The sequence below is a fragment of the Blennius ocellaris genome, assembly GCF_963422515.1.
Source record: "Blennius ocellaris genome assembly, chromosome: 23".
In the NCBI taxonomy this organism is placed as follows: domain Eukaryota; kingdom Metazoa; phylum Chordata; class Actinopteri; order Blenniiformes; family Blenniidae; genus Blennius; species Blennius ocellaris.
In genome coordinates, this window is record NC_137672.1 from 8,532,730 (window position 1) to 8,559,596 (window position 26,867).

Genomic DNA, 26,867 nt, shown 5'->3' on the forward strand with positions numbered 1-26,867 from the left:
TTAAGCTCGACTAACTGAGACACGGCCAGAAGGCCTCAGCTGGATTTCTGAAGCTTTATTCTTTTATTTTGAAGTTTACAAAAGAATAATGCTGAAGTTTTCTAAGAGTCAAATACATTTATCGGTAAAGTGGTTATAAAAAAGCGGTGTAAAATATGTTTATATAGTTTCTACCATTGCAGCTGTGGGTGATGAATGTTCATATTGGGAGAAACGATATAGTTTAGCTTTATTTTCACTTGGATTTTTACTCAAAATTCTCTCATCCAGAAAAAGGTTTTTTGTGCTTATTTTTACATAAAAGCATTATTGATAACCGTTGGATTCTGTTTTGTATAAAGCATCACAAAATTACAATCTATTGCCAGGAACATCGTGAGAAACTTAGTCAACTCTGTTTATTCCGTCTATTAAATCAAATTCTATTCAAATTAGCACTTGATTCAAATGATATTCATATTGTGAATGTTGAAATTGTCTTAATTCATTTTAAATTAAAGTATATCTAAAATAACAAAAATTAGGTAGGAGAAAGAATGTTGACATGTTGACGGATAATGTCAACATGTCAACATCCGTCAATGTTGACGGATGTTGACATGTTGACATCATCAACTTTACGTTTACACATCTGACACAAATAATCTGCTCTTCCTTTTTGAACATTTGTCTCTCTCCCCTAAACTTCACAGTATTCATCAACACCATTTGAGTGTTAATTTCTCCTCAAAAAACTAAACTAAACTTTAAAAAAAAGAAAGAAAACACATACAAGAGACAAATTCTATTAGTATTTGCAGCATTTGATTCCATAAAAGCAACATTTGTACATTTTCAGCTCTGACTGCTGCAAATAACGTCCGATCAGATTATTCCGCAAGAACTAACTCTTGTATAATGAGGTGATTTATCATTTATTTTCCTATTTCATGACCCTTAACAGGAAAACAAACCCCGATCACATGTTGCAGATGTAGTATTTGAAGAGAATACTTTTTTTTATGAGCGTAAATGACGAAATAAAATACTCTTACAAGTCAGAATGAAATAGTTAAATTAGTTCATTAAACTGAAGTGAGTTGTATATTTAGTTTTGGAAGCAGTGAGTGGTTTACCTGCCAAATGTCCAAAATCCGCTCGAAGGCGGACTCACGGTGTGTTTCGAGCTCCCCCTGCCGGAATTAGTGTGGAACTGCACATGGCAACTTATTGTTGTATACTGTGTACTAAAACAATGCAATAAGAAAGGCCTAAATAAAACCAATCAAGTAAAAACTTTAAGAATACAAAGGTAGTAAAACAAGTGAAATATTTAATTAACAGAAAACCTGAACAGATAATCGACTTTTAAGTCCAGATTTAAAAGAAGTGAATGTTCCACAGGTGAGTAGCAACTTATAACTTATTTAAAGAGACTATCACAAAACACTCTTCACCTGTGGAACAAATATCCCGCTGACACAATCTCTCCTATTAAATCAGGACTTATTAGATTACTTGCTCAGGCTTCCATCAAACAACCTTATTAGCTTTATCTTAATAAAGGTTTTACTTTATTTATTCCCCATTTGATGACTTTCTTAACCACTTTTAATGTTTTATAATCCCAATTGCTAAACATATTCTGAAACTGCCTTGCTTTATTGTCTTTCTTTGAAAAGTAAATTGTTGCCTGAATAGGCTTTTATTCAATTATCCTAGATGGAGCAATGACTTTCCCCTCTTTCATATAATGTATTAATGTTTAATTGTCATAAGCAAATAACGTGTGGGTGTAACTGCTCTTTCAGATGCAGAAAAGGACTTTGCATGAGCTGTAAATAAAATCACAGCAGACGTATAGTAAAACTTTTATTCGGGTTTTTCCAAGTCAAAAAACAAACAGAACAAAGATACAGAGAATGAGTTCATGACTTGAGTTCTATACAGTGGCAACTTTTAAGTTAAACCTTCCTTTGCCCAGATGTGTGAAGTCTTTCCTCAGTTTGAAACCCTGCATCTCCTTCAGACACACACTCACACTCACACACACACACGTCTCATTCATTCATTCGCCCTGGGAGTCCCGACATCGCGAACTGAGTTCAGACGGCAGGAATGGATGCAAAGCAAAATGGACTTAATGTGACGACGTCGGAGGCTGAAGTCCACCACAATATTTACCGAGTGCAAATACCGAACCTGCTTCATGGAAAAGGCCAGAAGGTTTCCACTCGGGACCGACTGGGCAGCAGTGTTTTCACATAACGAGACACTTTTCAGAACAATAACAAATCAATGTATGATGTATTTCCATCTCCTCGGGACTCCCAGTCAGACTGAAGCTCCCCCCCACCCCCTCCCCCCCCCACCAAATCACAGGTACATACACTGGTAGATTTAACAAAACAAAAAAAATAAGTTTTACAAAACACTGACTTCAGAAAGGAGGATCACTTGTGGATGAAGAGGGAAGAAACCGTGTCGAATCATAAAATAGAACAAGGGCATCTGCGTTTCTTTTCTTTTTTTTTTTTTTGATGAGGCGAAGAGAAAGCCGGCTCGCCGCGTCAAATCGGAAAGAAAGATCGCACTAATGTAGTGAGAAGTTTGTTTTTCTTAAACTTATTAGAGAGGCCAGATCTCAAGAGGGAAGAAACCGGATGGCAGGGTGCAAAGAGTGTTGCATGGCGGAAAGAGGGGAAAAAAAGAACAGTGTGGAAATGACTTGGACTGAAAATAAAAAAAAAAAAAAAGAAGTTCTCCCCTCGCCCCTTCATCCACAGTTCATGAGCACGAGGCTTTACAGAGTCACCAAAAGCAAACGAGAGAAAGTACCCCCCCCCCTGAAAAAAAAAAAAAAAGATCAAATAACTTTAAATTTTCATCTATTCAATTTCTCACACAGAATAGTAAGTTAACTTCCTTAAATAAAGATTGAACAATCCAAATAAACTTGCTATTGGAAATGGAACTTAGATCAGCGACAAGTGGAAGGGGATTGGAACAATTTCAAACTAAAGCTCGAATAAAATGTATTAACATGTGCTACTCATGCAAACGGTGACGGAAGCAGCAGCAGCATCAAACCAGAACCCCGCGTCCACATTTTCCTTCTAAATTCAAAATCAAAGGGCAGAATTATTATTCTGAATATTCATTTTAATAGAAACATTTGACTTCCCAGTGTCGGGGGAAGGATAAATCTGGAAAAGTTAGGTTTTTTTTTTTTTTGTCTTAATTTTTTTTTTTTCTTTTTGCTTCCGATGCAACAAAGTCTCCCTGATAGCAGAGAACACGAGGATGCTGGTGGGTGTTTGTCGTGACATCTTTCAGGTCTCCGGGGTGTGAAGGAGGAAGAGGAGGAGGAGGAAGGTGATCGTGGCTACATACGTCTATGTAGTTCAGAGTGAAATGTCTTTTCTTTTCTTCCCCCCCCCCCCCCCATGCACTGACCCGAGCCGGTGGCGTTGTTTCACCAGCAAGAAGGTCAAACGTACACCTCGGTGAAATATGCAGTAAACAAACCCTCACCTCTTCCGTCTTTTTTTTTTGTTTGTTTTTTTTGTAGAGCTTATGTTTTAGTGATTAATACAATCCACTTAGCTTTTTCAGGAAGGCTTTTGGCAATATGGACGCTTTCCGCGCCCGCCATGTAGAGAAATGGGAGAGACGGACTGGATGCGGCAACGCTTAAAGTTTAAAAAGGGACTTTTGCTTCCCGTTGGTTCGCCACACCGTCCTCTCCTCGCCGTCCCCCTCGAGGGGATTCTCAGCTTTGCTTCGACACCCCATGTGAACATTTAAAAAAACTATTTCAAAAGGCAGCCTTTTTTTTTTTTTCTTCTTCTTCCTTCAGGCAAAGCAGTTCAAGTCTTTTCACATAAGTTTTGAACATTTTCGGCGGGAGAGGGGAGGGGCGGGGGGGTGTTATGGTGGTGAGAAGGTGGAGACTCCCTCCCTCCCCGCAAAATGATCGCCGTCGGGTCGCCCGAGGTATGGGACGCCGCCGCCGCCGCCACCTCCAGCTGGTTCGGGTTGCTGTCCTTTGGTTGTCAGAACGTGAGGTGGCAGGCCCCGCCCCCTCCCCCTCAGCCGCCCCGCCGCCGCCGCGGCGACTCAATTGTTTTCTTCGTCGCTGTCGTCGGGGCTGATGGTCGGGCTGTAGGTGGGGGAGGTGGGGCTGTATCCGGGCGACGTGGGGCTGTAGGTGGAGCCCTTCGGGCTAGTGGGCGAGTAGGTGGGGGAGGTGGGCGAATACTTGGGTGAAGTCGGGGAGTAAGTCGGGGAGGTGGGGGAGTACTTGGGGCTGGTGGGGGTGTAGGTGGGCGAGGTGGGGGAGTAGGTCGGGGAAGTCGGGCTGTACTTCGGAGTGGTCGGGGAGTAGGTGGGAGACGTGGGCGAGTACTTCGGAGAGGTCGGGGAGTACTTCGGAGAGGTGGGGGAGTATTTGGGTGAGGTGGGGGTGTACTCCGGGGAGCTGGGGCTGTAGGACGGGGAAGTGGGGGTGTATTTGGGGGAGGTGGGGGAGTATGAGGGAGAGCTGGGGCTGTACGAGGGCGAGCTGGGAGTGTAGGTGGGCGACTGCGGGGTGTAGCGGGGACTGGACGGGGAGTAGGATGGAGAGGTGGGGGAGTACGAGGGGGAGGTGGGGGAGTAGTTGGGGCTGGTCGGGGTGTAGTTGGGCGAAGTGGGGGAGTAGGAGGGGGAGGTGGGAGAGTAGGAGGGCGAGGTGGGGGAGTACGAGGGCGAGGTGGGGGTGTAGTTCGGCGACGTCGGGCTGTAGCTCGGGCTCGTCGGCGAGTAGGAAGGAGAGGTGGGGGAGTACGAGGGGGAGGTGGGGGAGTACGACGGAGACGTCGGGGAGTACGAGGGCGAGGTGGGCGAGTAGGAGGGCGAGGTGGGCGAGTAACTGGGCGACGTCGGGCTGTAGCTCGGCGACGTCGGGCTGTAGCTCGGCGAGGTGGGCGAGTAGGAGGGAGAGGTGGGGGAGTAGGACGGGGAGGTGGGGGAGTAGGAGGGGGACGTCGGGGAGTAAGACGGGGAGGTGGGCGAGTAGGACGGGGAGGTCGGGGAGTAGCTGGGCGAGGTGGGAGAGTAGGAAGGCGACGTGGGGCTGTAGTTGGGGCTGGTGGGGGAGTAGGAGGGAGACGTGGGGGAGTAGGAGGGTGACGTCGGGGAGTAGCCCGGGCTCTGGGGGGTGTAGCCCCCCGGAGAACGAGGCTCGTAGGCGGGGGAGGTGGGGGAGTAGTTTGGCGACATGGCTCCACCTGAAAGATGAAACATGTTTAGAACAACATTTCTTCAGGAGCTCCTCAGGGATGATACCTGGGGCTACTTTTAATTACAACTGAAGTGACTGTGTAAAAACATAGGTCATTTATTTCTGCAGGATTTAAGTTTCATAAGTTCATACATGATGTAAACAAAAACACAACCGTGACCGTAAACTTTAACCCAATCCATTCACACGCCTTATTTGGTTCGGTACTGTATTAGAAGGTGACTGACCTGGAGAGGGGATGTACGGGCTCGCCGGGCCCGGAGACCCCGGGGACCCGGGGGTGGGCGACCAGGCCGGGGAGTAGCCTGGAGAGAAGCCGGTGGCGTCTGAAGCCGCGCTGGGGGAGAAACCTGCCGCTCCGGGTGTCATGCCGCTTCCTGGAGGAAGAGGGGGGGGAAACACGGGAAAAGGGTCAGGAAACGAAGATACTCGAGCTCGAGCGCCGCCGCGCGAGGGGGAAACACACTCACCGACGCTGGGGGACCAGGCGCCGTACGCCGGCGTGGCTCCGGTGTTCCAGGGGGTCATGGCAGGAGACATGCCGCTCATGGGACTGGGCACCGTGCCAAAGAACATGCCAGTGGCTGGAAATAGAGGAACACAGACGCTTAATACATTCGCCGCGCGTGCCAGTCTCCGCGGTGCTCGGCGGGCGTCGCTCCACTTACGTCCAGCCACACTGATGCCGGGGATGTTTGTCGGGATCTCCATGCCGTATTTGCACTTCTCGGCGTCCAGCAGCAGGTCGAAGCAGCCGGTCCCCGCCGGGGCGAGCTGACCGAGCATGATGTTCTCCGAAACGCCCTTCATGGGGTCGCTCTCGCCGTGGGAGGACGCCTCCATCAACACGTCCACCTGGAGAAGGGACGCAGAGACTTCATTGAAAACTTCAGATTCGGTAATGAGAATCCACACGGGAGGGAGGTTTGTCGTACCGTCTCCTCGAAGGAGCACTTCATGAGCGGCCCGGTGTCTTGTCGGTTGATGCCGTGACGGGTGATGGCCATCAGGTGACCGCGGCTGGTCATGGTGTCGCAGAGCAGAGCCAAGTGGCGGTAGTTGACGTAGGAGCCGTCAAAGGAGATGACGTGGTACAACTCTCTCTCCAGGGCCTTTCGCACGGCCTCAATCCCCAACACCTGCGACCCCAGAGGAGATCGAATTAACACCGAGGCGAGAAACTATTGCGCTTTTGAGGGGCAACCCCGTTGGCGAGACTTTCGTACCGTGAAGATCTCCACGATGTCGTTGGAGGTGGTCCTGACGGGGTCGACATCCTTCTCGCTGAGCACTCTCATGAGGCTCACTCCGTCCGTCTCCAGGATCCACTCCTGCAGGGCTTTGAACTCGCCGTCCTCGGTGATGATGATCTTCTTCTTATTGTCAGTTTGAGGCAAATGCATGTAGACCTGAAGGAGAACGGAAGAATTTGTATGACGAAAAGCGACGTTCCCGTTGTGCGACGCTCATTCCAAGTGTTCCCTCTGTTACCTTGCTGATCTGCTCGATGCCCTGCAGAGTCATATCCGTCAGCATGTTGGACTCGATGCACCGCAGAAACACGTCGTCGTCCATCTTGTCCACCACCTCCTCGTCCTGCGGGGTCCGGCCAAAGATGGGTCAGTAAAACGGCAGCTCACTCTCATGCATTTGTTCCTAATGTTGACAATCGCTTTCAACGCCTCACCTCTTGGAACTTGTTCTCGTCGGTGTTCATGATTCTGATTCGCAGCACGAGCTTCTCCGCGTTGTCGTCATTGAAGATACAGTTCAGATCGTCTCCAAAACCTTTCGCAGAAAACAAAACATGCGTTACATAACTTGTTATTTGACGTACGGGACTTTTTGGAATGCCACGCAGCCGGTTCTGAATGAGTGACAAGTGAAGGACAAAAGCCACTCACCTGTATTGATCTTCTCTGCGATCTGCTCCATCGTCAGCTTGCGATCCGTCATGTGTTTGCGGTCGAGCTCGATGCGCAGCAGCCACGGGGAGATGCGCGTCACGTCAAAGTCGGGCATCTCGTAGTAGACGTTCACCCACTCCTGGTCCTCGGACACCACCGTGTTCTGAGGGTTGGGGTCGTAGTAGATGGCGGTGTTGGCCGTCACCTGGAAGGGGGAAGCTCGTCCTCAGCACCAGTTTTCACAGTTAAAGTCAACGTTCAATGCAATGAGACCACCTTTCTCTTACCTTCCGCAGTGTAGTGTGCTCCAGTCGACACAGGATGTCCTTTGCCCTTTCAGCGTCGCGTGCCGCCTGGCCGAGGAGGAAGACAGTCAGCGACGGTGTTTTGGGCCTCTTTGAGATGTTGATCAGCTCCTTCAGACGGGGGACGCCCAGCGTGACGTTCTTGGCCGACACGCCGGCGTAGTGGAAGGTGTTCAGGGTCATCTGAGTGGCCGGCTCTCCCAGCGACTGAGCAGCCAGAGCGCCCACCATTTCTCCTGGATGAGCCTGAAAGAGGAAGGCGCGAGTGTGTCATTGCTGAGGCGTTAGGCTTTTTTTTGTTGCTCTTAAAAGCCGTGCGTCTCTGGGTGACGCTCACAATGGATTGGTTGAACTTTGTCTCGATCTCTCCCAGCAGCCAGTCGAACGCCTCGGTGGAAAGCCGGAACTCCTCCGTCATGCGCTTGGAGCAGAGCGTGGAGCGCAGGTGGATGTTAAAGAGCAGAGTGGCGTTCTGCTGGGCCTGCCTGCTGAGCGGGTCTTCGCCGTTCACAATAACCAACTTCTTACTGAGATCGTGAACACCTGCAGGCGCAAAAACAACCACAGAATTAAATTAAAGCGGTTTGTGGGAACCACACAGATCCCGCAGCGCCGCACAAAGCTCCTTATTCAACAGGTCAGGATTTATCAGGTAGCTTTATGCAGCTTATAGCCGTTCCTCCAGCTGGACCAAGACTTCAGAGCTTTACAGCTCCCGAAGCCACCGCGCAATTCTTAATCAACAGATGTGGGAAAACGTACCCTCGACCACCCTGAGAGGATTCAGGTCGGTTGGCGTTCGAGTGTTTATACGAAAGATCTTCTGAGCGTTCCAAATCATTCTGGCCAGGTTGCATGGCAGCACCACCTGCAGGCGAGGATGAGCATTGCAGAAAGTGAGTCTCGATTTCAATCAGGCCGGTCAACGGTCATTTTTGAGCCGACTGTTGGTGGCGATTCCACACCTTGCTGTCCCCAGTGGGGAAAATTGTTCGCAGGACCTCCCTGTCCTCCTTCATCTTATCAAACTCCTTCTCCAGAGAACTTTGCACGTGGGCGTTGGTGAGCACGTCTTTGACGACGTCTTCCTGCAGCATCCGCCTCAGCGCTCGCTCGTTGGTGCAATCAAACCGGAACCTTCACAGAGAAATATATATATATATTTATATACAATACAAAAAAGAACTAGCTGGAAAACATTGTTACAGAATACAATTGAATTCTCTGCCTGTATGTGACTTACTTCTTTTCAAAGGCCTTGTTTGAGGGTTTCAATGTCGCCACATTTTGAAACTCCACGTTCTCTCCCGCCAGGCCGTCCTCGCCGTAACGCAACTGCACCACCTGGTTGATGGAGTTTCGTACAGTGCCGTCGTATTTCACCATCACAGACTCCATAGACTTGATCAGACGACGCTGGATGTAACCTTGAAGGGGATGATTGATTGTTTGATTAGACTCGTTCCAAGCTCACCGCTGTGTATTCGCGGGTTTTCCTCCGCGGGCTGCCAGGACTCACCCGTTTCGGCTGTCTTGACAGCCGTGTCGATCAGACCCTCTCTGCCTCCCATGGCGTGGAAGAAAAACTCTGTCGGCGTCAAACCAGCCAGGTAGGAGTTCTCCACAAAGCCCCTGCTCTCGGGACCGTAGTCATCCTTGATGAAGTGAGGCAGCGTGCGGTGTTTAAAGCCGAAGGGGATTCGTTTACCCTCAACGTTCTGCTGCCCCACCACAGCGATAACCTGAACCGAGAGAAACAACAATTAAGATCCTCTGGACCATAAAACGCGTGCTGTCAAATGTGACATAGTATGCTCCTCCACCTGTGAGATGTTAATCTTTGAACCCTTGGATCCAGCCACCACCATGGACTTGAAGTTGTTGTACTCAGACAAAGACTTCTGGGCAGACGATCCCGTTTTGTCACGAGCGTCGTTGAGGATACGATTCACCTGGTTCTCAAAGGTCTGCCGCAGCGTGTTGCCGGGCGTTGGCTCCAGCTCGTTGTTGTGAGCTTTCTCGATGACCTGTTAAAATGAAGAATAAAACATCTGAATGTTTACAGACAAAACTGTATTAAAACGGCTAAATATGCAACTTTCCTCTGAGCGTTGCTCATTATACAAATACTGTTCTTACCTCTATCACATCCTGTTTGGCTTTCTTGATAGTGTTCTGGATGTCAAGGTACGTCTTGGCATCAGCAATGGAGTCACCAATACCAATGGAATGACCTGTTGGAAAGCAAAGCAAAGACTCAATATTTGTAACCTCATGAATGACAAGTTAAATTCACTTGGGTTCTCTTTACCCTCGATGAGCAGCCAGTTGTTGACCACCGTCTGAATGTTGGAGTAGAAAAGTCTGGTGATGTCGTGGCCCATCTCCAGGTAGGAGATGTGGACGAGGGAGCCGGCCGAGGTTCCCAGAGACTTCTTACACAGGATGCCCATGATTAACTCACCGTTTTCCACGATGACCTGCAGGCAGGAGGTCACAGTCAGGATTACATTATAATCAGTTTCCAGTCACAACGCAAACACGGCCTCCCCCGGCCTTTGTACCTTGGTGTCACCAGGTGAGATGTGTTTGTAGGGGCCGCTGTCCTCCTCGTCGGGGTGGGTGCTGTGCGTGCGGATCACATTAATGTGTCCTGGAATGATGAGACTGAAGATCTGCTTGCCTGTCCACAGAGGCCGAGGTTTGAGGATCGCCGGTTGAGGCATTTTTCCATCCCAGGTTGAGAGGAACATGAGGAGATTCATCACTTCGCCCTGAGATAGATCGTGAACATTTATTAAAGAAAAACTACACAATCGTGAACGACCGCAACTCCCCGTGGTCGTAAAACGACCTCCTCACCCTCTCTAAGAAGACGTCTCTCTTGGTGAATTTACGGACAGCCGTGAGCGTGTCCTGCACAATACCCATCACGGGCCTGTTGGATTGAGGCGTGACAATCATACGAGGCACCATGGCCAGCTCCTGGATCTCTGCGCGGGTCTCCAGAGACTGCGGCAGGTGGAGGTTCATCTCGTCCCCGTCAAAGTCGGCGTTGTACGGGGTGGTGACGCTGGATAGAGGGGATTCAATATCAGAGGGAACTCTCGCTGTTCAACAGTGAATAATGCAATAAATAAAAAGTCTGGAGTCATTCGAGCGATAAACATAGCTGCTATTCAATGTATTCAAGTGCTGAAAATGTTTTACTGTAGCGATTCCTAAATGACCGCAAAGCCCAATCGTCTCGTCTCACCTGAGGTTGAGTCGAAAAGTAGACCACGGCAGGATTCGGACTCTGTGTCCCATCATGGACATTTTATGTAGTGTAGGCTGCCGGTTGAAGATGACGATGTCGCCGTCACACATGTGTCTCTCAACCTGCGCAGAGGATTTCGATCAGAATTGAAGAAGAAACGTTTACAAGAGGACATTGCGGTATCCGTGCCACAGGTTGGCGAATACGCCAAATGTTTGGTCATTGCCTTGTAGCCAATCTGCAGGTGAAGGTCACTTGGTTTTGGGTGGAATCGCAGGTCGATTCGGTCTCCGCTGTCGCGGATGATGTATTTGGCTCCTGGATACTGGCTGTTTCCTCGTCGCACCAGTTCCTGCAATCTTAAGGCCAAATAATACGCCAGTCAAACTTACAATTTCAGAAAGTGAATTTGGTTTAATTCGTAATATTCGGTTTTTGCTGAGAATTACCTGTCGATATTAAAAGGTGTGACGATCTCTGGGAAGGTCATGTTTGCGGCGATGGATCGCGGGACGCCGACTTGGTCGATTTGTAGATTGGGATCTGGTGTGATGACGGTTCGAGCGGAGAAGTCCACACGCTTGCCCATCAGGTTACCTCGCACTCGCCCCTCCTTCCCCTTTAGCCGCTGTTTTATGGATTTGAGCGGGCGGCCGGACTTTTGCATCGCCTGGAAAAGACGACAGGTTGCTGCAACTGAACGTATTGAAATACACAGCGACAATAGCAAATATGTGGTTGGCTCACCAAAATAATAAATAAATAAATAAATAAATAAATAACACATACCCTGGGCAGGCCTGGCAGCTCATTGTCCACCATGGTGGCCACGTGAAACTGAAGCAGCTTCACATCCTCGGCGATGACGTGAGCAGCGGCACCACTCTGCTCATTCCTTCTCAGCTGGTTGTTGATCTTGACGATGTCGGCCAGTTTGTGGGTCAAGTCGTCCTTTAAAGCCACAATTCAGAATTTGTCATATAAGCGTGTCGACCTACAAAGGACCAAAACGCGGCGAGTGGGATCGTTCCACTTTACCTGGTTGCGAGCGGAGCCCTGCATGACGACCGCGGGCCTCACGGCCAGCGGAGGCACGGGCAACACCGTCACGATCATCCACTCGGGCCGGGCGAACTTGGGGTCCATGCCCAGGATGACGTCCTCTTCGTCCGAGATGCGCTTGAAGATCTCGTGCACGCGCTCGGGACTCAGCAGGATTTTCTTCTCTTGCGAGTCCTCGTTGACGTGCTTCCACTCGGCGTACAGCTCCAGGCCGGAGCGTCGGATGCGGGGCTGGTAGCGCCCGCAGCCGCCGTGGCCCTGAGATGACGGAGAATGGCGAGGAAAGAGAGTTAGAGAATAGGCCGACCGTGGGTTAACAGGAGCACCGTAAAAGTAAATACCTTCTCCTTGGTGAGATCCTCCTCGGTCTCCTGTTGTTCCATTCCAAATTTGTTGTCCATCTCTTCTCCTCCTTCGCAGATGTTCTTTCCCTTGCACAGCTCGTACACGTGGGTCAAGCGCTTCCGAGGCTGCCCTTTGGATTTCCCCAGGATATCTTTGATCTTGGGATTGTTCTAGACGCAACAAAAATGAGCAAAATTATAGCAATGAAAGAGACATTAGGATGAACATATTTACCGTAATGTGGAACGTATACTTACGGAATCCACTAATAGCTTGGAGCAAAAGAAGCAAACACATCGGAGAACCTTCATTATCTTCGCAATGAAGCCGACGTGGAAGACTGGCTTTGCCAGTTCGATGTGTCCAAAGTGTCCAGGACAGTCTGTCATGTTGCCTGAATGAACAAAAAACCATGATAACTGTACATTGCAGTGTTTGGCACAAGTATATATTTTAATCAAGTAATACACAAACAAAAAAAGTTAGCCTGAGTTGTCTTTCACATAAAGTGTGGACTGGAAAATTTGTTTTATACAATCCCCAATATAAAATGTAGCTTTGTTTCATAACCCACGACCAACTTGGTTTGTTTGTTTTACTGGTTAAATAAATGACAGCCTGTATCACAAGAGATCAGTCAAAAAATTGCAAAATAAATAAATAAAATTGAACTTCTCGACAGAGGCAAAATTATTTTCTGCTGCACAATGTACGCAAAGCTTAAAATCTTTTTTTTTTTATATATAATTCTTTGAACTGAATTTAAAGTTCAACACTGTGTTTACATAAATAAGAGTGAAGGCAGACTTGACGTAAACATCCATTGAAAGAATGATCTTAAAATAGGTTACTAAAATTTGGCGAGTAAAGAACAAATATCAGAAATTAACATGCTGCAAGAAGATGAATAGGACATGTTTTCGCAGTTTATTGGGACTTATTGGGAAACGGTTAGCGTTTAACATCCCAAAATCTAATCAATTGGTCCTTGGATGACAAGTCATACCTGAAAATTTTATGCAATTCGGGGGAGTAGTTTTTGCTTAAAGTTGGTATAATGCATGCATACAAACCAATAAATAAACAAATACATAATCGCAGACAAAAACATAAGCTTCTCGGCCAACTTTAATTGGCAAAGGTAATTATTTGATCGTTTCGAAATGAATAATTTCCAGGGCCTTGAAAGCTGTAAACACACCATACCTGCACATGTCTGACATCTTCCACTGCGTTCAATGACTCCTTGCCTTGGGTCCATAAGGCCACCAAGCTTTGGACGTCCTCCTTCTGTTGTTTCGGGGTATTTAATCCCCCCTTCTGTAACCGACAAGCGTTTCTGAGGAGAAGCACAACTTCCAATGTAAATCGATTACGCAATAAGCCGATAGTTCAGCTGATGATCAAGTCGCGAGTCTCGATAGGAATCCACTTCATGCGGCAGCCAGTGAATTTAATAAATCATTCAAAGTTATGAAAATCATGTCACGTTATACAAGAACAAACGAAGTCAGATTGTCACCAAGCACACAAGTTGGCTACTGTGGTAAACTTTAATTGCATATCGGTGAAGATACAAAAATGTGTATTTATATATATGCACGACTCGAACTTTTTACTGAAAATTAATAATTTTACTTCCGTTGTTGAGAGCTTTTTATTCGTTTATTATATGAGGAAACAATATCGTTCAATGCGATCGGACGATAAAACAAAAAGAGCACACATGCTAAAGCTAAAGAAGCAAAAACCTTCACTTAATGGGGGCCGGTATGTTACAGTGCGATATTACACATGGGGTTTCATTCATGAAAGAGCGTGGAGTCGTTAAAAAAAACATTGTGCTTTAAGTTTGTCAAACTTCCTGAAACATGCTAGTTAGCTCTAGCTCCAGCACGACGACGCTAGCTAGGCTAAGCTAACAGCAAGATCCTCCCACAGTAAACAAGCCAGGACTCTATAACATGTTAAAACCATACGATTAGTAAAGAAACTGCAAGAGCAATGTGTGATTTCCCAGTAACTCGTATAGAATAAACCCACTCCCCGAAAAGAAACCTACAAGCTCATCTGGGCTGATGATGCCGAATTGAACTCTCTTGATCGTGCGCAATGGGCATGCGCTGTCGCCGGAGGGCGGTCCGGGCATCCTGTCTATTCAAAGAGACGCGTCCTTCCTCGGCACGCCGCTTTGTGAGCAGGAACAGCCTTTAAATTGTCACCACGACTCCGGCCAGGCCGCCAACGGTGACCGGAAAGTCTCCGAAGGCGATATCCTAGGGACCCCTGTTGTCGGTTGCCGTTGGAGCCGCTATTTGTATTTTAATTCTAATTTTACTGGCTATCGACTGTCCCCCTCCCTTTTTCTGATCTAGCCTCTGGAGCGCTCTAAGCGCTTCTGAGCGTTAAGCTGCCCAACGTTTGTTTTTATAGACAGAGCTCCTTCTACGGGGTTACACAAGCAAAAAGTCAGGGGCCAGCTCTTCGGAAGGTGGGACGTTGAGCTCGGTAGTAAAACGCTCATTGGCCATTCAATGTAGTTATATGAATAATTAATTTTATCTGACGTACAGCCAATGAAAATGTACGTTTGTATTTTTTAACAAATCAGAACAAGAGGCGGGTCTTAATTCACTTGCATTCACTCCGATTGGCTTGGCCAAAACCAAGTACGCAGTGTTTTGTGCATTTTGCATACAAACTATAAATATTCAACTTAAACTCACCGGATTGGTCACTCTACTCATTAATACCAAGTAGCAACGAAGAGCTGACCAATGGCGTCAAAGAAATGAAGCTTCTTAGAATAAATTAACCAAAACCCGCCTTCTTTCCGATGTTTCCCGAGTCCGGCCGATGTGAGTTTCTTCCCTCAGAGCAAAAATAAAAAAAATCTCTGTTCTGTCGTTCGTCTCGCTCTGGATCAGCCTGGGCTCTAAGAAAAGAGGCTCAGGGCTGAGGCCTGTTCAGGTACCCGATCAAACAGGACAAAAAGGTCGAACCACATTGTATTTCCAAACCTAAAACATTGTATAAGGAATTATCTTCAACGTGAGTTAAGAAATACGTCGACTTTTTGGGTTTTTTCTCAAGCGCTGTCGTGGATCTCTGGGACTTTAATGCAAGCCTCGGACTCGACTGCGAGGGACAGCTGCGCACGGGACTGGATTTTCAGCTCGCCTTTTAGGAAAATCTCGGTGAAGCCTTAACTGTTTACTAGACGCTTAATTTTAACGGAACGGGTCACTTTTTTACATTTCTATGTTATGTGTGTGATATATGTCAATGTGAAATGTAGATTTATTGATGGATTTTTTTTTAATTTGTTCTAAAAATTCGAGACTGTCGTAGGCCACGTTTCGAAAGCAGAATGAAAAGCCACGGTTTTGGCGGTGAAGTAGCTTTCGTTGCTGACTAAATATATGAAATAACGCCTTCATCTACTTTAATTGATCACGATTCCGATTTATTGCTCTGTAATTTCTACGTGCCAACGTTGTAATTCGGCAATTTATTTTCAGTCAAACCGCGGTTTATGAAGCTCAACGTAGAAGTCCTTTATCTACGACGGCTTGTTTCATGTCGGTTAATATCCACCTTTACATTACCGATATATATTTACTGTTGTTATGGCAGGAGTGGGAAACGTATACGATGGGTTCCGATTGTGTGAGGCTTAGTCGGGTGTTTTTATTTACAGCAAGTAGCCTGGTGGTTTTAGCATCAGATTCAACACCGTGGGACTAAACCTTCCAGTTAGCCGCTTAGCTGTTAATTATAACAGAGTTCAATTCCGCTCCGGCGAGCCAACTTCTTTCACCCCCAAACACCGGGTAAAGGAAAACGTGTGTTTCCCCCCTCGACACACGCACGTTTTGAGTTACATTTTCACGTGAAATGAACCGCTTCGGTGGCGGCTAGGCTAGCTTGTCGTGCTCGGTCTGCTCGGGCTCAACATGGCGGACCTTGACTTCTTGTTGTGAACGAGAAAAGATGGAGTCGAGAATATTCTTGCTGTTTAACTTGTCAAGCCAACCTGACCTGCGTTTTTGAGAGGGAAAAGTGGAGCTAAGAGGTGGGAACGGGGGGGTTCAACTCATCACGCGTTATCACGCTGTTACCGTCAAATGTGATAGAATAAGTAATGGGACTGCGCCGAAGTTGTACGGAGCTCGTTCTGGAGTCCAGACTTGTTCGTCTGTGGTTGAAAATTGAAGCCATTTTGCTGTTAGTGGGAGGATAAGGTCGCTGTTTATTCAATAAACGGCCACAAAAAACAACAAAAATCTACTGTGGAGGTCACAGTGCCGTATGCATTTTGAGGGGATGTCGGATTTACCTGCACTAGGTTTTATTATTAACTAAGGTAGATGAACTGCTAAATGATTCCCTGCTGCTCTAAAGGCTACAGGCTGGAATGTGGACTGAATGTCTTTGTTGAGCCACAAATTCACTATATTGCCAAAAGTATTTGCTCAAGTTATCCAAATCATTGAAAATCAGGCCTTTCAATCACTTTCATGGCCACAGGTGTATAAAATCAAGCATCTGTGCATGTAGACCACTTTTCTTTTCTTTTTTTTTTTAAACAAACAGTAGTGAAGCAATGTGTTGCTCTCATGAGCTCCACAGTACAGTGATGGGATGCCACCTGTGCAGTAAGTCCAGCTGGGAAATTTTCTGGTTCTTAAATCGCTTCAACAGTTGAAGCGATTTAAGAACAACATAAACTCAGCGAGTAAGTGGTCGGCCACGAGAAGTCAGAGCGAGAGATGTATAGAGCACAGAGGTCGCCAAGACCCCCAAACTTCATGTGAAGCAGGAGTTAAATGAACTTTAAAAGGCAATTTCGTGCCGCCATCTTTGGTGGAAACAGTTTGGAGATTGTCACTTCCTGTTCCAAACATGACTGCACACCCTTACACAAAAGCAAAAGACATGGAGGGGAGGCAGTTTTGACATTCACGCACAGTGACCTCAAGCCGATAGAACACCTTTGGGATGAATTAGAGCCGAGACTGTGAGCAAGGCCTTCTCGTCCCGTATCAGTGCCTTCCTACAAAAGTTGAAGTTGTGGCGGCAAAGCGTGGACCGACATCAAAAATCTCGTTTAAGAATCGGATGTCACTCACATTCATATGCGTGTGAATTCAGTCTCGTGAATATTTTTTCACCTTATTTGTGTGTCTGTTTGGTCTCAGGTGTGGAGACGTGTGTCTGTTACTTCATATTTGTGTAAAAGCAGCGTTCATTGAAGTGAACCTCTTCTGTGTATTGATTGCACAACCACAGGCGGGGATCGTGTTTATCGCCTGTAATGAGCTTGTAACAGTACCCAGAAGAACATTTTGCCACATTGTAATATTACTCCTGCTGCCTTCTTGTTTAAATAAAGAAACTGAAACCACATGACGGCCTGAAGATTGTTTTCTTCCAATCCCTGTTTACACATTACATGAATATGTATGGTATCTGAAGGAGACATGTTATCCAGTTACCAGTAGTATGAGCACGCTTCTTCATAGTGTCTGCTTTAATTTGACAGATTTACCAGAGAGAAACATCCCGAGATCTGCAGCATCCACGTAATGAATTCCTGCTCCAGCCGGTGTATTATTATAGCAAATGTGAGGAGGAATATCTGCATAAACCACAGGTTTGAAACGCAGACAAGACTGACAGAAAATCACTTTGTTCACCATGTGCCACGATATACCATGGCTATACAAAGGATTCATTATTGAGCAGTTGGCTCCCTCCTCTGGCCTGTAGTGAGAATTAAAAGCGTTGCACAACCACATTTTGCAGGCGGAAGTGGAGCTCGGGGAGGCCAGCAGTGAGACGAGCGCCCTCCACTGGGAGTGTGGGGAACTTCTCCCAGCTGTTGTCTGCAAACCATTACTGTGTGCTGCACATTGCATAATGTTAAAGCTGCACATCTTCTTGGAACTTTCTGATCATCAAGTGGCTTTTGGAACCCGAAGTAGATCACGTCTAATATGAGTGCGTGCAATCGTGTGTTTTATTCCATCCATCCATCTTCCATAAACCACTGTTTTGGGGGGGTGCTGGAGCTCATCCCAGTTTCTTATGGCCGAGGGGAGTAAACCTGGACAGGTCGACAGTCACATTCATACCTCGGGGCAATTTAGTGTCACCAGTTGAGACGTGACAAACTCCACACAGAGGTCTGGCTGATATTTGAACCTTGTCGCGTGAGGCGAGGGCGCTAACCACCGCCCCGCCGTGCCGCCCCTGGTTTATTTCAAGCGGCCGAATTTGTATTTCTGAGTGAGAACAGTGATCACATTTTTAATTAGAGCTTTAAAAGTTCTATATAGGGTCTCAGAAAATGGATACATGCATAGTTTTTGACATTTTCTGTAGAGGTGTGGTATTTTATTTCATGATGGCTTTTTTTTTTTTTAATTGCAAAAGAAACTCCCCCCCCCCCCCCCCACCCCCCCTTTAAAAAAACAAAACTAAAAAAAACAAGCAATTACAAGATACGTTGTTCTAAGTTTTTCTTTCAGTTGGCTGATTGTTTGATTTGGCCGGCGTAAGTGTTTCAGTGTGATTTGGCCCTCCGGGGGAATTATTTCCTGCGAGGCGGTTGGGATCCAGGGGGAGCTCTTGTGTGGTGATGTCAGCCCCCGACAGTCAGTGTGTTTCCAGGAGCTGGGGCCGGTGGTGGGGTGGGGTTTTGGCGATGGCGGCGGTGGGGTGCTTTTGTAGCACAATCAAGTCGGCGAAAAAAAGGAGGGGGGGTGGGGGTGTGGGGGGGGGGGACATACGGGCAGATGCGGGGAAGCAAAACACAGCGCGTCTTCTCTCTGCTTTGAACGAGGCCAGATCTGCGGCTGCAACGCAGTTACAACAGAAGAGACGTAGCTTCAGCTGGTGAGCTGCTGCTACTGAGGCCCTGTGCACCAACACAGGAGAAATTAGCTTTAAAAAAAAATAATTTTAAATAAGTATTTCAGTCACTGTCACAAACAACCTGAAAACTGTCCAGAATAGAGACATTGCATGTCTCGCTCAGGTTTGTGAGTCACACAGTGGACACTTATTATCAAAACAATCTACCGAAACATATCAAATTTTTTTTTTTTGTAACTGGATTGTGCATGCAAACCCACAGTGAATTGATTAAAATACTTCGTGTTGCATTTCTCCTTAAGTTGTGCACCAGGATGTTGCTTTGTAATCAGAAAAGAAAAAAAGAAAAAAGGTGACGCAGGGTCAGAAGCATGCTCGAGACAGCCCAGCGGAATAGGCCGGCCCATTTTTGTCCGCAAGAGAATGTCCTGTTCTCCGGGTGTTTGTTTTGGCCTATGTCAACGCCTGCCAAGCGTCTTCATCTCCCTTTTATCATCCAGACGCTCTTTCAAGCCTTCCAGGTTCTCATCTCCTGTCTTTTTTTACGCTGGAGTCTTTTCATGTGCAAGAAAAACTGCTGTTACAGACTCGCACTGCGCGGCAGAGTTGGGGTTTTTTTTCTGTGCAGGAGATCGAGGTTTTGTTCAACGTTCTTTTCCGCCTCTTCCTGGAACTATCTGGGTGCTAAATTAATTGCTCCTGATCCCACCTCGCGTTGCAATCGGCTTAGAGCTAATCTTGGGTTCTCACAGCGCGGCCAAGTATCGTCTGGACGCGGCTGCACTGAGCTGCCCGCTGCTCCCTTCCTCCAAGGTTTTTAACCCCAGGCACTGTCCTCCCTGCTCCACCACCCCAACACGTTTCTTACCTATTTACCGACCGTCTAAGCCTTTTTCTTTAAAGACTTTTTTTTATAAAGCCTATAATATAAAAACCAAGTCTTCGTCTTCCGTTTTGTGCGCTGAACTCTCACCAAGGATTGTCTGGACACCTCCAACGATCTCTTAACTCCCTTATTTATTTCCTCCTTCACCCTCATTCCCCCATAAACGGGTACAACAATGAGCTGAGAAATATGTGAGGAGGAAAACACATGTAAACAAAAGAAAGAAAGAAATGTGATGAAGTTTCATCTTGCTTGAAATCCGGCAAAAGGCAACTCAACTCAACTTTATTTATAAAGCGCTTTAAGCAGCCGTAGCTGAGACAAAGTGCTGTACATTGAAAGAAAAATATAAGAGGCAACATAAAAACATTAAAACAATCAAAACAATACAAAAGTTAAAGCAATAAAAACAATCAGATGGTAAAACAATAAATAAAACATAAAAAGTTAAAACAATTAAAAAAAACAACGAAGGCACTAAAACCAGAGCAGAGTCTCACGCTGAGGTAAAAGCCAAAGAATAAAAATGGGTTTTAAGACGAGTTTTAAAAATGGAGAGTGAGGGGGCTTGTCTAACACTGATTGTATTTTAGAGGCTAAAGGTCAAAGGTCACCGTGACCCCATGAAATCTTGGAAATGCAATCGCTCCCGATTCCCTCGAAGAAGCGTCTCCGTTGGGCCTCAAGTCCAATCTCACTCAGCAATGAGCCGGTCCCACCGTGGCCATTCAAAGGTCAAGGTCAAGGTCACACGTCTCCCATCGCTGCGTCTCCCCCAAGACGCCAAACCTCCTTTCCACCGCTGTTTTGGCTGCCGTGCCTCACATTTTAGAACACGTCCTCTTTCCAGGTTCCCCCAAGGTTGGCAATTTGATCGCCATCTGTGCTTGACCATGTGTCAGAGTGAGATACTAAACCCCAAGTTGCGTCCCGGCAGGCCTCTGACGATAGCGGCCACCACTGACGCGTGGATGACGGAGATCATCCAATAGGTTACGTCTGATCATGTCATAGTTCCGTTTCAATATTAAAAAAAAAAAAACCTCCTAATATTAACTACTCTGGCAAGGTTTTCAAAGTTCGGAGAGGGCACCATCAACTCACAGGTGTCGTGTTCATAATATTTCCTTTTCAACGGGTTTTATCGCTTCTCTCATCAAACTTCGTCGTAGCCCACGGAGTAGCATTACAATCTACTGCGCCCTCGCTGGCTGGCAGAGACGAGCGTAAACCCACGAGATAGGAATTCAAGTTTTTTTTTTTTTTTTTTTTGTGCGGTTCCCCTGCCCGTCTACTGTTGTGCTTCCCCTGGACCGCCGCCATCGCCGCCGACCATCTGCCTCGTTTTCTTCCTGCTTTCCTTCTTGTCTTTCTTCTAATTTCAGCGCAACAGTTCTCGTTTTCATTTTGGATCACAAGATATGTTTGCCATCTCCTCACCCCCCCCCCTCCTCTCCCTACCCTTTATCTTTCTTCCTTCTCTCTGCGAGACTTTTTTTTTTTTTCAGCGCCTTGTCTTTCCGGGAGGTTCTGACTGAAGTGCCTGTGTGCTATTTAAAGAGGCGTGCAAGAAAAGCAGGGTTGTTTACAGTGCCCTCAAAATACAGGCTGTCTAGAAACAGGAAGTACCATCGCCCCGAAGCGGAGCAGCACACAGCGTCAGCCAACATGCAGCCACTTCCTCCTCCTCCTCCTCCTCCTCCTCCTCCTCCTCCTCCTCCTCCTCCTCCTCCTCTCACGGCTGAGCGGCGGCTCCAGCAAAACAACCCTCACGCTTATCAGAGAATTATGCACCCCTCCCCTCTGCTGCCCGTCCTCCTGAATGGCGCACATACACAGCAGGCTTTCACCCCTCCACCATGTCCTATCTCGCTCGCTGCCATTCTCCAACGCCTGCAGCCCCCCCCCCCCCTTCTCCTTCCAACTGCCTCTCTTTGCCAGTACAGCATGCCTGAGTAGCTGCCTGGAGATGAAGGAGCTAATTAATTTGATTTAGCCGTTCCCTCTCTCTCTCTCTCTCTCTCTCTCTCTCTCTCGCAGTGGAAAAACCAGCCGTCCACCCTCCTCTCCCTCCTCCACCACCCCGGTATCAGCCACCCCTCCCAGATGATTTTCCACCTATCCTTTTGAGTCTCCACACTCCAAAAATCCTCTCTTCCCCGGCCATTCTCCTTTTTTTTTTTTTTTTTTTCCCCCCGTTACACAACCACATCTTATCAAGGGTTAACCGCACATCAAAGTGACTGCGAATTCAACACCAACGCAACCGTCTTCATGTGGCCCACGTCCGCTTGAGTCCCCCGTTCGCTTCCGCCAGTGTTTTTATCTCCCGCGTGCCCCGGAGGGGGGGGGGGGGGGACGGGACGGTTCGTGTGACTCAGCAGTGTTTTCGCCGCTCGCACCAAACGTGCTCGTGAAAGTTCGGCGCGTGTCGCTTTTGGGGGGGGGAATCTGACGCTTCGCCCGTCAAGACGTCGGCGGATGAAAACCCCACTCCCGTCACAGGACACCGCGATGGATCCGCCTCTTGAGTTACATCAGGCAAGTGTAGCGCGGCGGTGTAACTGTCAAACGTAACCTGTCGTCGTAACTGGATGAATCCTTCCTGTGCTTTCATGACGCCTGTGGGATAGACTCTGAACGACCTTCGTGGAGTGTGTGTGTGTGTGTGTGTGTGTGTGTGTGTGTGTGTGTGTGTGTGTGTGTGTGTGTGTGTGTGTGTGCGTGTGTTTCAGGCCTTGTGTGTTGTCTTGCAGGTAAACACAAACGAAATGTCTACCCGACTCCTCGAACGCGACGTAACAAAGCCTCAGATATCCCTCCACTTCCGCGGGTTTCTTCTGTCGTCGATCGCAGGAAACGCGTCGTGTGATCTCAATCCGTCGGTCGCTTATAAATAAACATGTCTCAAAATGAGTCACTAAAGAATTTTTGAAGAAGATGAGAAACTGTAGATAAGCTTGGAAATAAGCAGCAACAATTTGATTGACCTTCTCGAGATCGTATTCTGTTAATCATCGTTTTTATCGCGTGAGAAAGGAAAAGATTATACTTCCCTTCATCATAGTTATTATAGTTAATTACATGCGGTTACGTGTGGAAGTTTCAAGGAAAAAAAAAAAAAAACAATTATTAGAAAATGTCCAAAGAACCTTCTTTAGCACATTTTACAGAATGAGAGCTGAAAGGGCGCAAAAGCGTAAAAATGATGCAGTTTTGCATTGTGTTCCATATTTTTTTTTGGGGGGGGGGACCACAAACAGATATATGTTAAACAATATGACACAATCTGAAGGAGGTCGGAGAAACTGTCTGCTTCGGTATGATGTTGTGTGCGTCCACCAGTGTTTGGCTTCACTGTAATGGTCTGGCTTGTCAGGACGTTACACTGCCACAGGAAAGAAATGACACTGACAAAATAGGGTTTTAAAAAGTACGTGACTCTTTAACACCTTGAAGATCATCAGCTGCACCGTCCTCCTGAATAAAGGACGTTCCCAGGATGTGGGGATCGGGAGGACAGGCTCTCGTCTCATCTTCAAATGGCTTAAATATAAGTGAACATTTAATGAAGAAATAACTAATGCATAAATAACACGGAAGGGAAGTGGATTGATTTTCTAGATAGGCACATTTATGAAAAGCTTGAGGATTCAAGGATTAGTGATCGATCGTTTTACTCCAGACTAACTTTGATGAGCGATCGACGAGTCAAAAAAGATGAAGTGCTGTTAGTGAACGGGCCAAACGCACAGAGCTTCCCCATCCCCAAGACTTCCCTCTTAATTCAGCAGGAAATACGAACCATTCAGTCTGAGCTCAGTAAGTTTATGCCACTATCACGGTTGTGAACAAGTGATACGACCGTATAGCAGCTAAACCATGTAAATGCGGAGAGCCGCCAGGTGAAATGTCGCTGAGTTTACTAATAACTTTAAAGACACTTTAAAGATAATTGGCCAGTTCTTTGTAATTCACACCTGGCCAGGTTCATATGATTATTTTCTGCGCTGCTGTGACACAGAACAATGAGAATTATTAATTAATTATATTTTTATGACGTGAAAACCAAAATAACTGAAAGAATTTGGTCTTTTTCCGAACGTTCAGCCATACGCATCAATTATAGACACGGGCACAAACTGTTTAATGACGGAACTGATGAGATATTTATGCTTTGGGGTCACTGTCAGCCTATTTTTGATTGATTATTGATTTTTTTTTTTGTGTGTGCTTACAGCCACTTGAGAGAGCCAATTGGAGTTATTATTGAGATTGACGTTATTGAGGCTCATGGGGGTGTCTGTTGAAGAAATCCGCTTAAAATGTCACTTCTGCTTGTCAGAGTTTCTGTTCCACGTTACCGTCCCGATCTTCCTCGCTGTAAACACAGTTAACCGAGGACATGCTCCGGCACGCTCCTCTCGCCCTTCGCTTCTGCAGAGGTTCCACAGCAGGTTCCTCGCGGCGCCGCCCCTGTCTCTGGGAAGACAATGCTCAGGGATCTCAGTTTTGCTTTCATGTCCACAAACATCTGCCGGCGTTCGGTCGTCGCCGCGCCGGCAGAAGCCGTGCATGCGTGTGCAAACGTGCGCAAATCTCGGCTGCAGGAGTCGCTCCATTGTGCTCGTAAAGCCGCCGCTTCCTCTTTAAGAAACCACTGACATTTGAACTCCTCCGACTGTCGTTTGACTTCCCACTTTGATCTCGGTCCAAGTCAGCTGGAGAGCAGGTTAGTCCTCCCGTCTCTGAGATCACCGAGGATGTTTACTTGCGCTCGAACACGCCTCTGGATACATTCACACATATGGATTTGCATTAGGAGGAACGCGACTCGAACCTGGGAGCAAACATGAGTGTTTCTGATTGGGGAGCTTCTTTTTTTTTTTTTTTGTCTTTTAACATCAAAGCAAATGAACCCCAAAGTAAAAAAAAATAAATGCCTTGCAGTGAAATGACCAACTTCAGTGTTCAGGTGCAGAGAAATTAAAACAGCCTGGCTGCAATTTAGGAGCTGACAGCGATAGGGAACTTCTCATCCGTTATCTAGAAAGCTGACTCATGCTTCCTGGAACAAAAAACAAAAAAACAAAAAAAGGATTTTTTTTTTTTTTTTTTTTTTTTCCAGGGATGATGTGAAATCTAAATTGTGACCCAATTGTTAAAACTCTAAATATATTTAATTCGGACGCTTTTAAATGAACATAAATGAAGAAATCGTTGATTCAAACGCTTTATTGTTGTTGTTTTGTTTTTTTTTTATGTTTTTTTTTCCTTCTTCTCCTGGAACGCAATTAAAGTCTTGTTGACGCAATGATTAAAATTTTCCAACCGAGATGGCCTCCATGGTTTCGCCATCTTTGTGTATTCAGATGTGCGTGTCGCTTGGCAGCACAGCGTGAAAAGCTATGATCACGTTCGGCCAAACAGCCATGAATAGAGATGGCCGGACAACGGGGTGCCTCTGAATACAGAGTCGGTGGCTGGCTGCAGCCACGGGACAATGCCAGTACACATGTGTGGTGTGGAGCGAACGGCGGCCCTCCTGTAACACGCACACACACACACACACACACACACACACACACACACACGCGCGCGTACTACTGTCTTTCCCAACGGACAACCCCGCTTCACACACACACACACACACACGAACACACACAGACTTTCTTTTTCCCCGTTCCATTTTTCTCCCCCCCCCCCCCACTCACATATAATTCCACTTCCAGTTTTTATCTCCCCACACACACATACCCAGCATGCTTTGAAAACGTGCAGGAGTGCATGCGAGCGGACAGGGAGGAGGGTGTGTGTGTGTGTGTGTGTGTGTGTGTGTGTAGGGAGTGGGGAGTGGTGGGGGGGAGTAAAAAAAAAAAAAAAAAAAAAAAGTTGGTCCAACTCCGTGAGCCAGAGAGGTCACAGGAACAACACCCAATCCCAGAGCGGTTCCCATGGAGACAAGTGTGGCAGCGTACAATGAGGGCGAGAGAGAGAGAGTGATGAAAGAGAGAGGGAGAGATGGAAAGGGCAGGGGAAAAGCGAGGAGGGCGGGTTGCTGGCGTCAAGGTTCAGTTGGTGGGTACGGGGCGGGGGGGGTGGGGGCTGCTGGGGGCGAGGCGGGGTATGGAGTGTGTGTCGGTGTGTCTGTGTGTGTGTTGGAGGGGGGGTGGTGGGCGGGGGGGTGGAGGGGGGTCTCCACTGAAAAGGACAGTGGGAAGTATGATGGTCTTGCAGCATAACAGACCACTCTCCCACCCCGGCTTGGATTTTTTTTTTTTTTTTTTTCAGCTCTCTTGTTCCAGCTGAGAGAATAGCTCATGATCTGAGGCCACAGAGTGGCTCACGGCCATCGCAGGGGGAACACAGACGCATGGAATTTCCACTGACCATGACGTGTGTGTGTGTGTGTGAGTGTGTGTGTGTGAGTGTGTGCGCAGCCGAGAGCAGCCCAGAACCGTGAGAGCTGCCGTTGTGTGGCACTAGCCGCGAGCGAATCAGAAGTGATATCCAGCTGCAGGCCTCAGAGGTGAAGTGGCGACGGCGGCGGAGCTGCTTTCCACAGCGGCGCCGAAAGCAGGTGCAGACTCAATAGTTCTAATGTAACCGCATATGCACCGGCTGACACAGGAGCAGTTAATTGGCGTGTCCAGCGTCGCCACCGATCGCACTTGAACCCTTTTAGCCGAGGCCGTTGGAGAGTTGAAGAGTGCCCACCTTTCGCCCCGTTCTCTCTTTAAAGAGGCCCTCCACCTCCAGCGACGGTCTACACTGAGCTAACAGTATCACGCTCTGGCTACGTTCTGAAATGCCAAAAGGGACAACTTTATTTGTATCGCACAGTTCGGCAAAAGACGAGGACGCGTGGAATCGCCAGGGAAAAGGCTGAGACCCGCACGACCGACTCTCCCAAGACACAAGCTGTGATTGGAAACATTATTTATACGTTATATTCAGGCAT

The 26,867-nt window shown here is 47.2% G+C and overlaps 1 protein-coding gene across 1 annotated transcript; it reads right to left on the minus strand.

Annotated features, from left to right (window-relative positions):
• Positions 1 to 1,838: 1,838 nt before the first annotated feature.
• Positions 1,839 to 14,501, minus strand: polr2a (RNA polymerase II subunit A). Its single transcript, XM_080519248.1, has 29 exons — positions 14,204 to 14,501; positions 13,348 to 13,480; positions 12,399 to 12,535; positions 12,138 to 12,311; positions 11,773 to 12,054; positions 11,524 to 11,685; positions 11,184 to 11,404; positions 10,961 to 11,093; positions 10,732 to 10,856; positions 10,338 to 10,548; positions 10,040 to 10,249; positions 9,787 to 9,955; positions 9,615 to 9,709; positions 9,299 to 9,502; positions 8,995 to 9,217; positions 8,719 to 8,902; positions 8,441 to 8,612; positions 8,238 to 8,343; positions 7,813 to 8,018; positions 7,458 to 7,721; positions 7,168 to 7,375; positions 6,951 to 7,051; positions 6,755 to 6,859; positions 6,490 to 6,672; positions 6,199 to 6,402; positions 5,932 to 6,118; positions 5,734 to 5,847; positions 5,491 to 5,640; positions 1,839 to 5,249 (listed from the first exon to the last, which is right to left on the minus strand). Exons 1-29 carry the CDS (start codon positions 14,288 to 14,290, stop codon positions 4,099 to 4,101), a joined length of 5,901 nt encoding a protein of 1,966 aa, XP_080375374.1. The 5' UTR covers positions 14,291 to 14,501; the 3' UTR covers positions 1,839 to 4,098.
• Between the last annotated feature and the right edge of the window lie 12,366 nt (positions 14,502 to 26,867).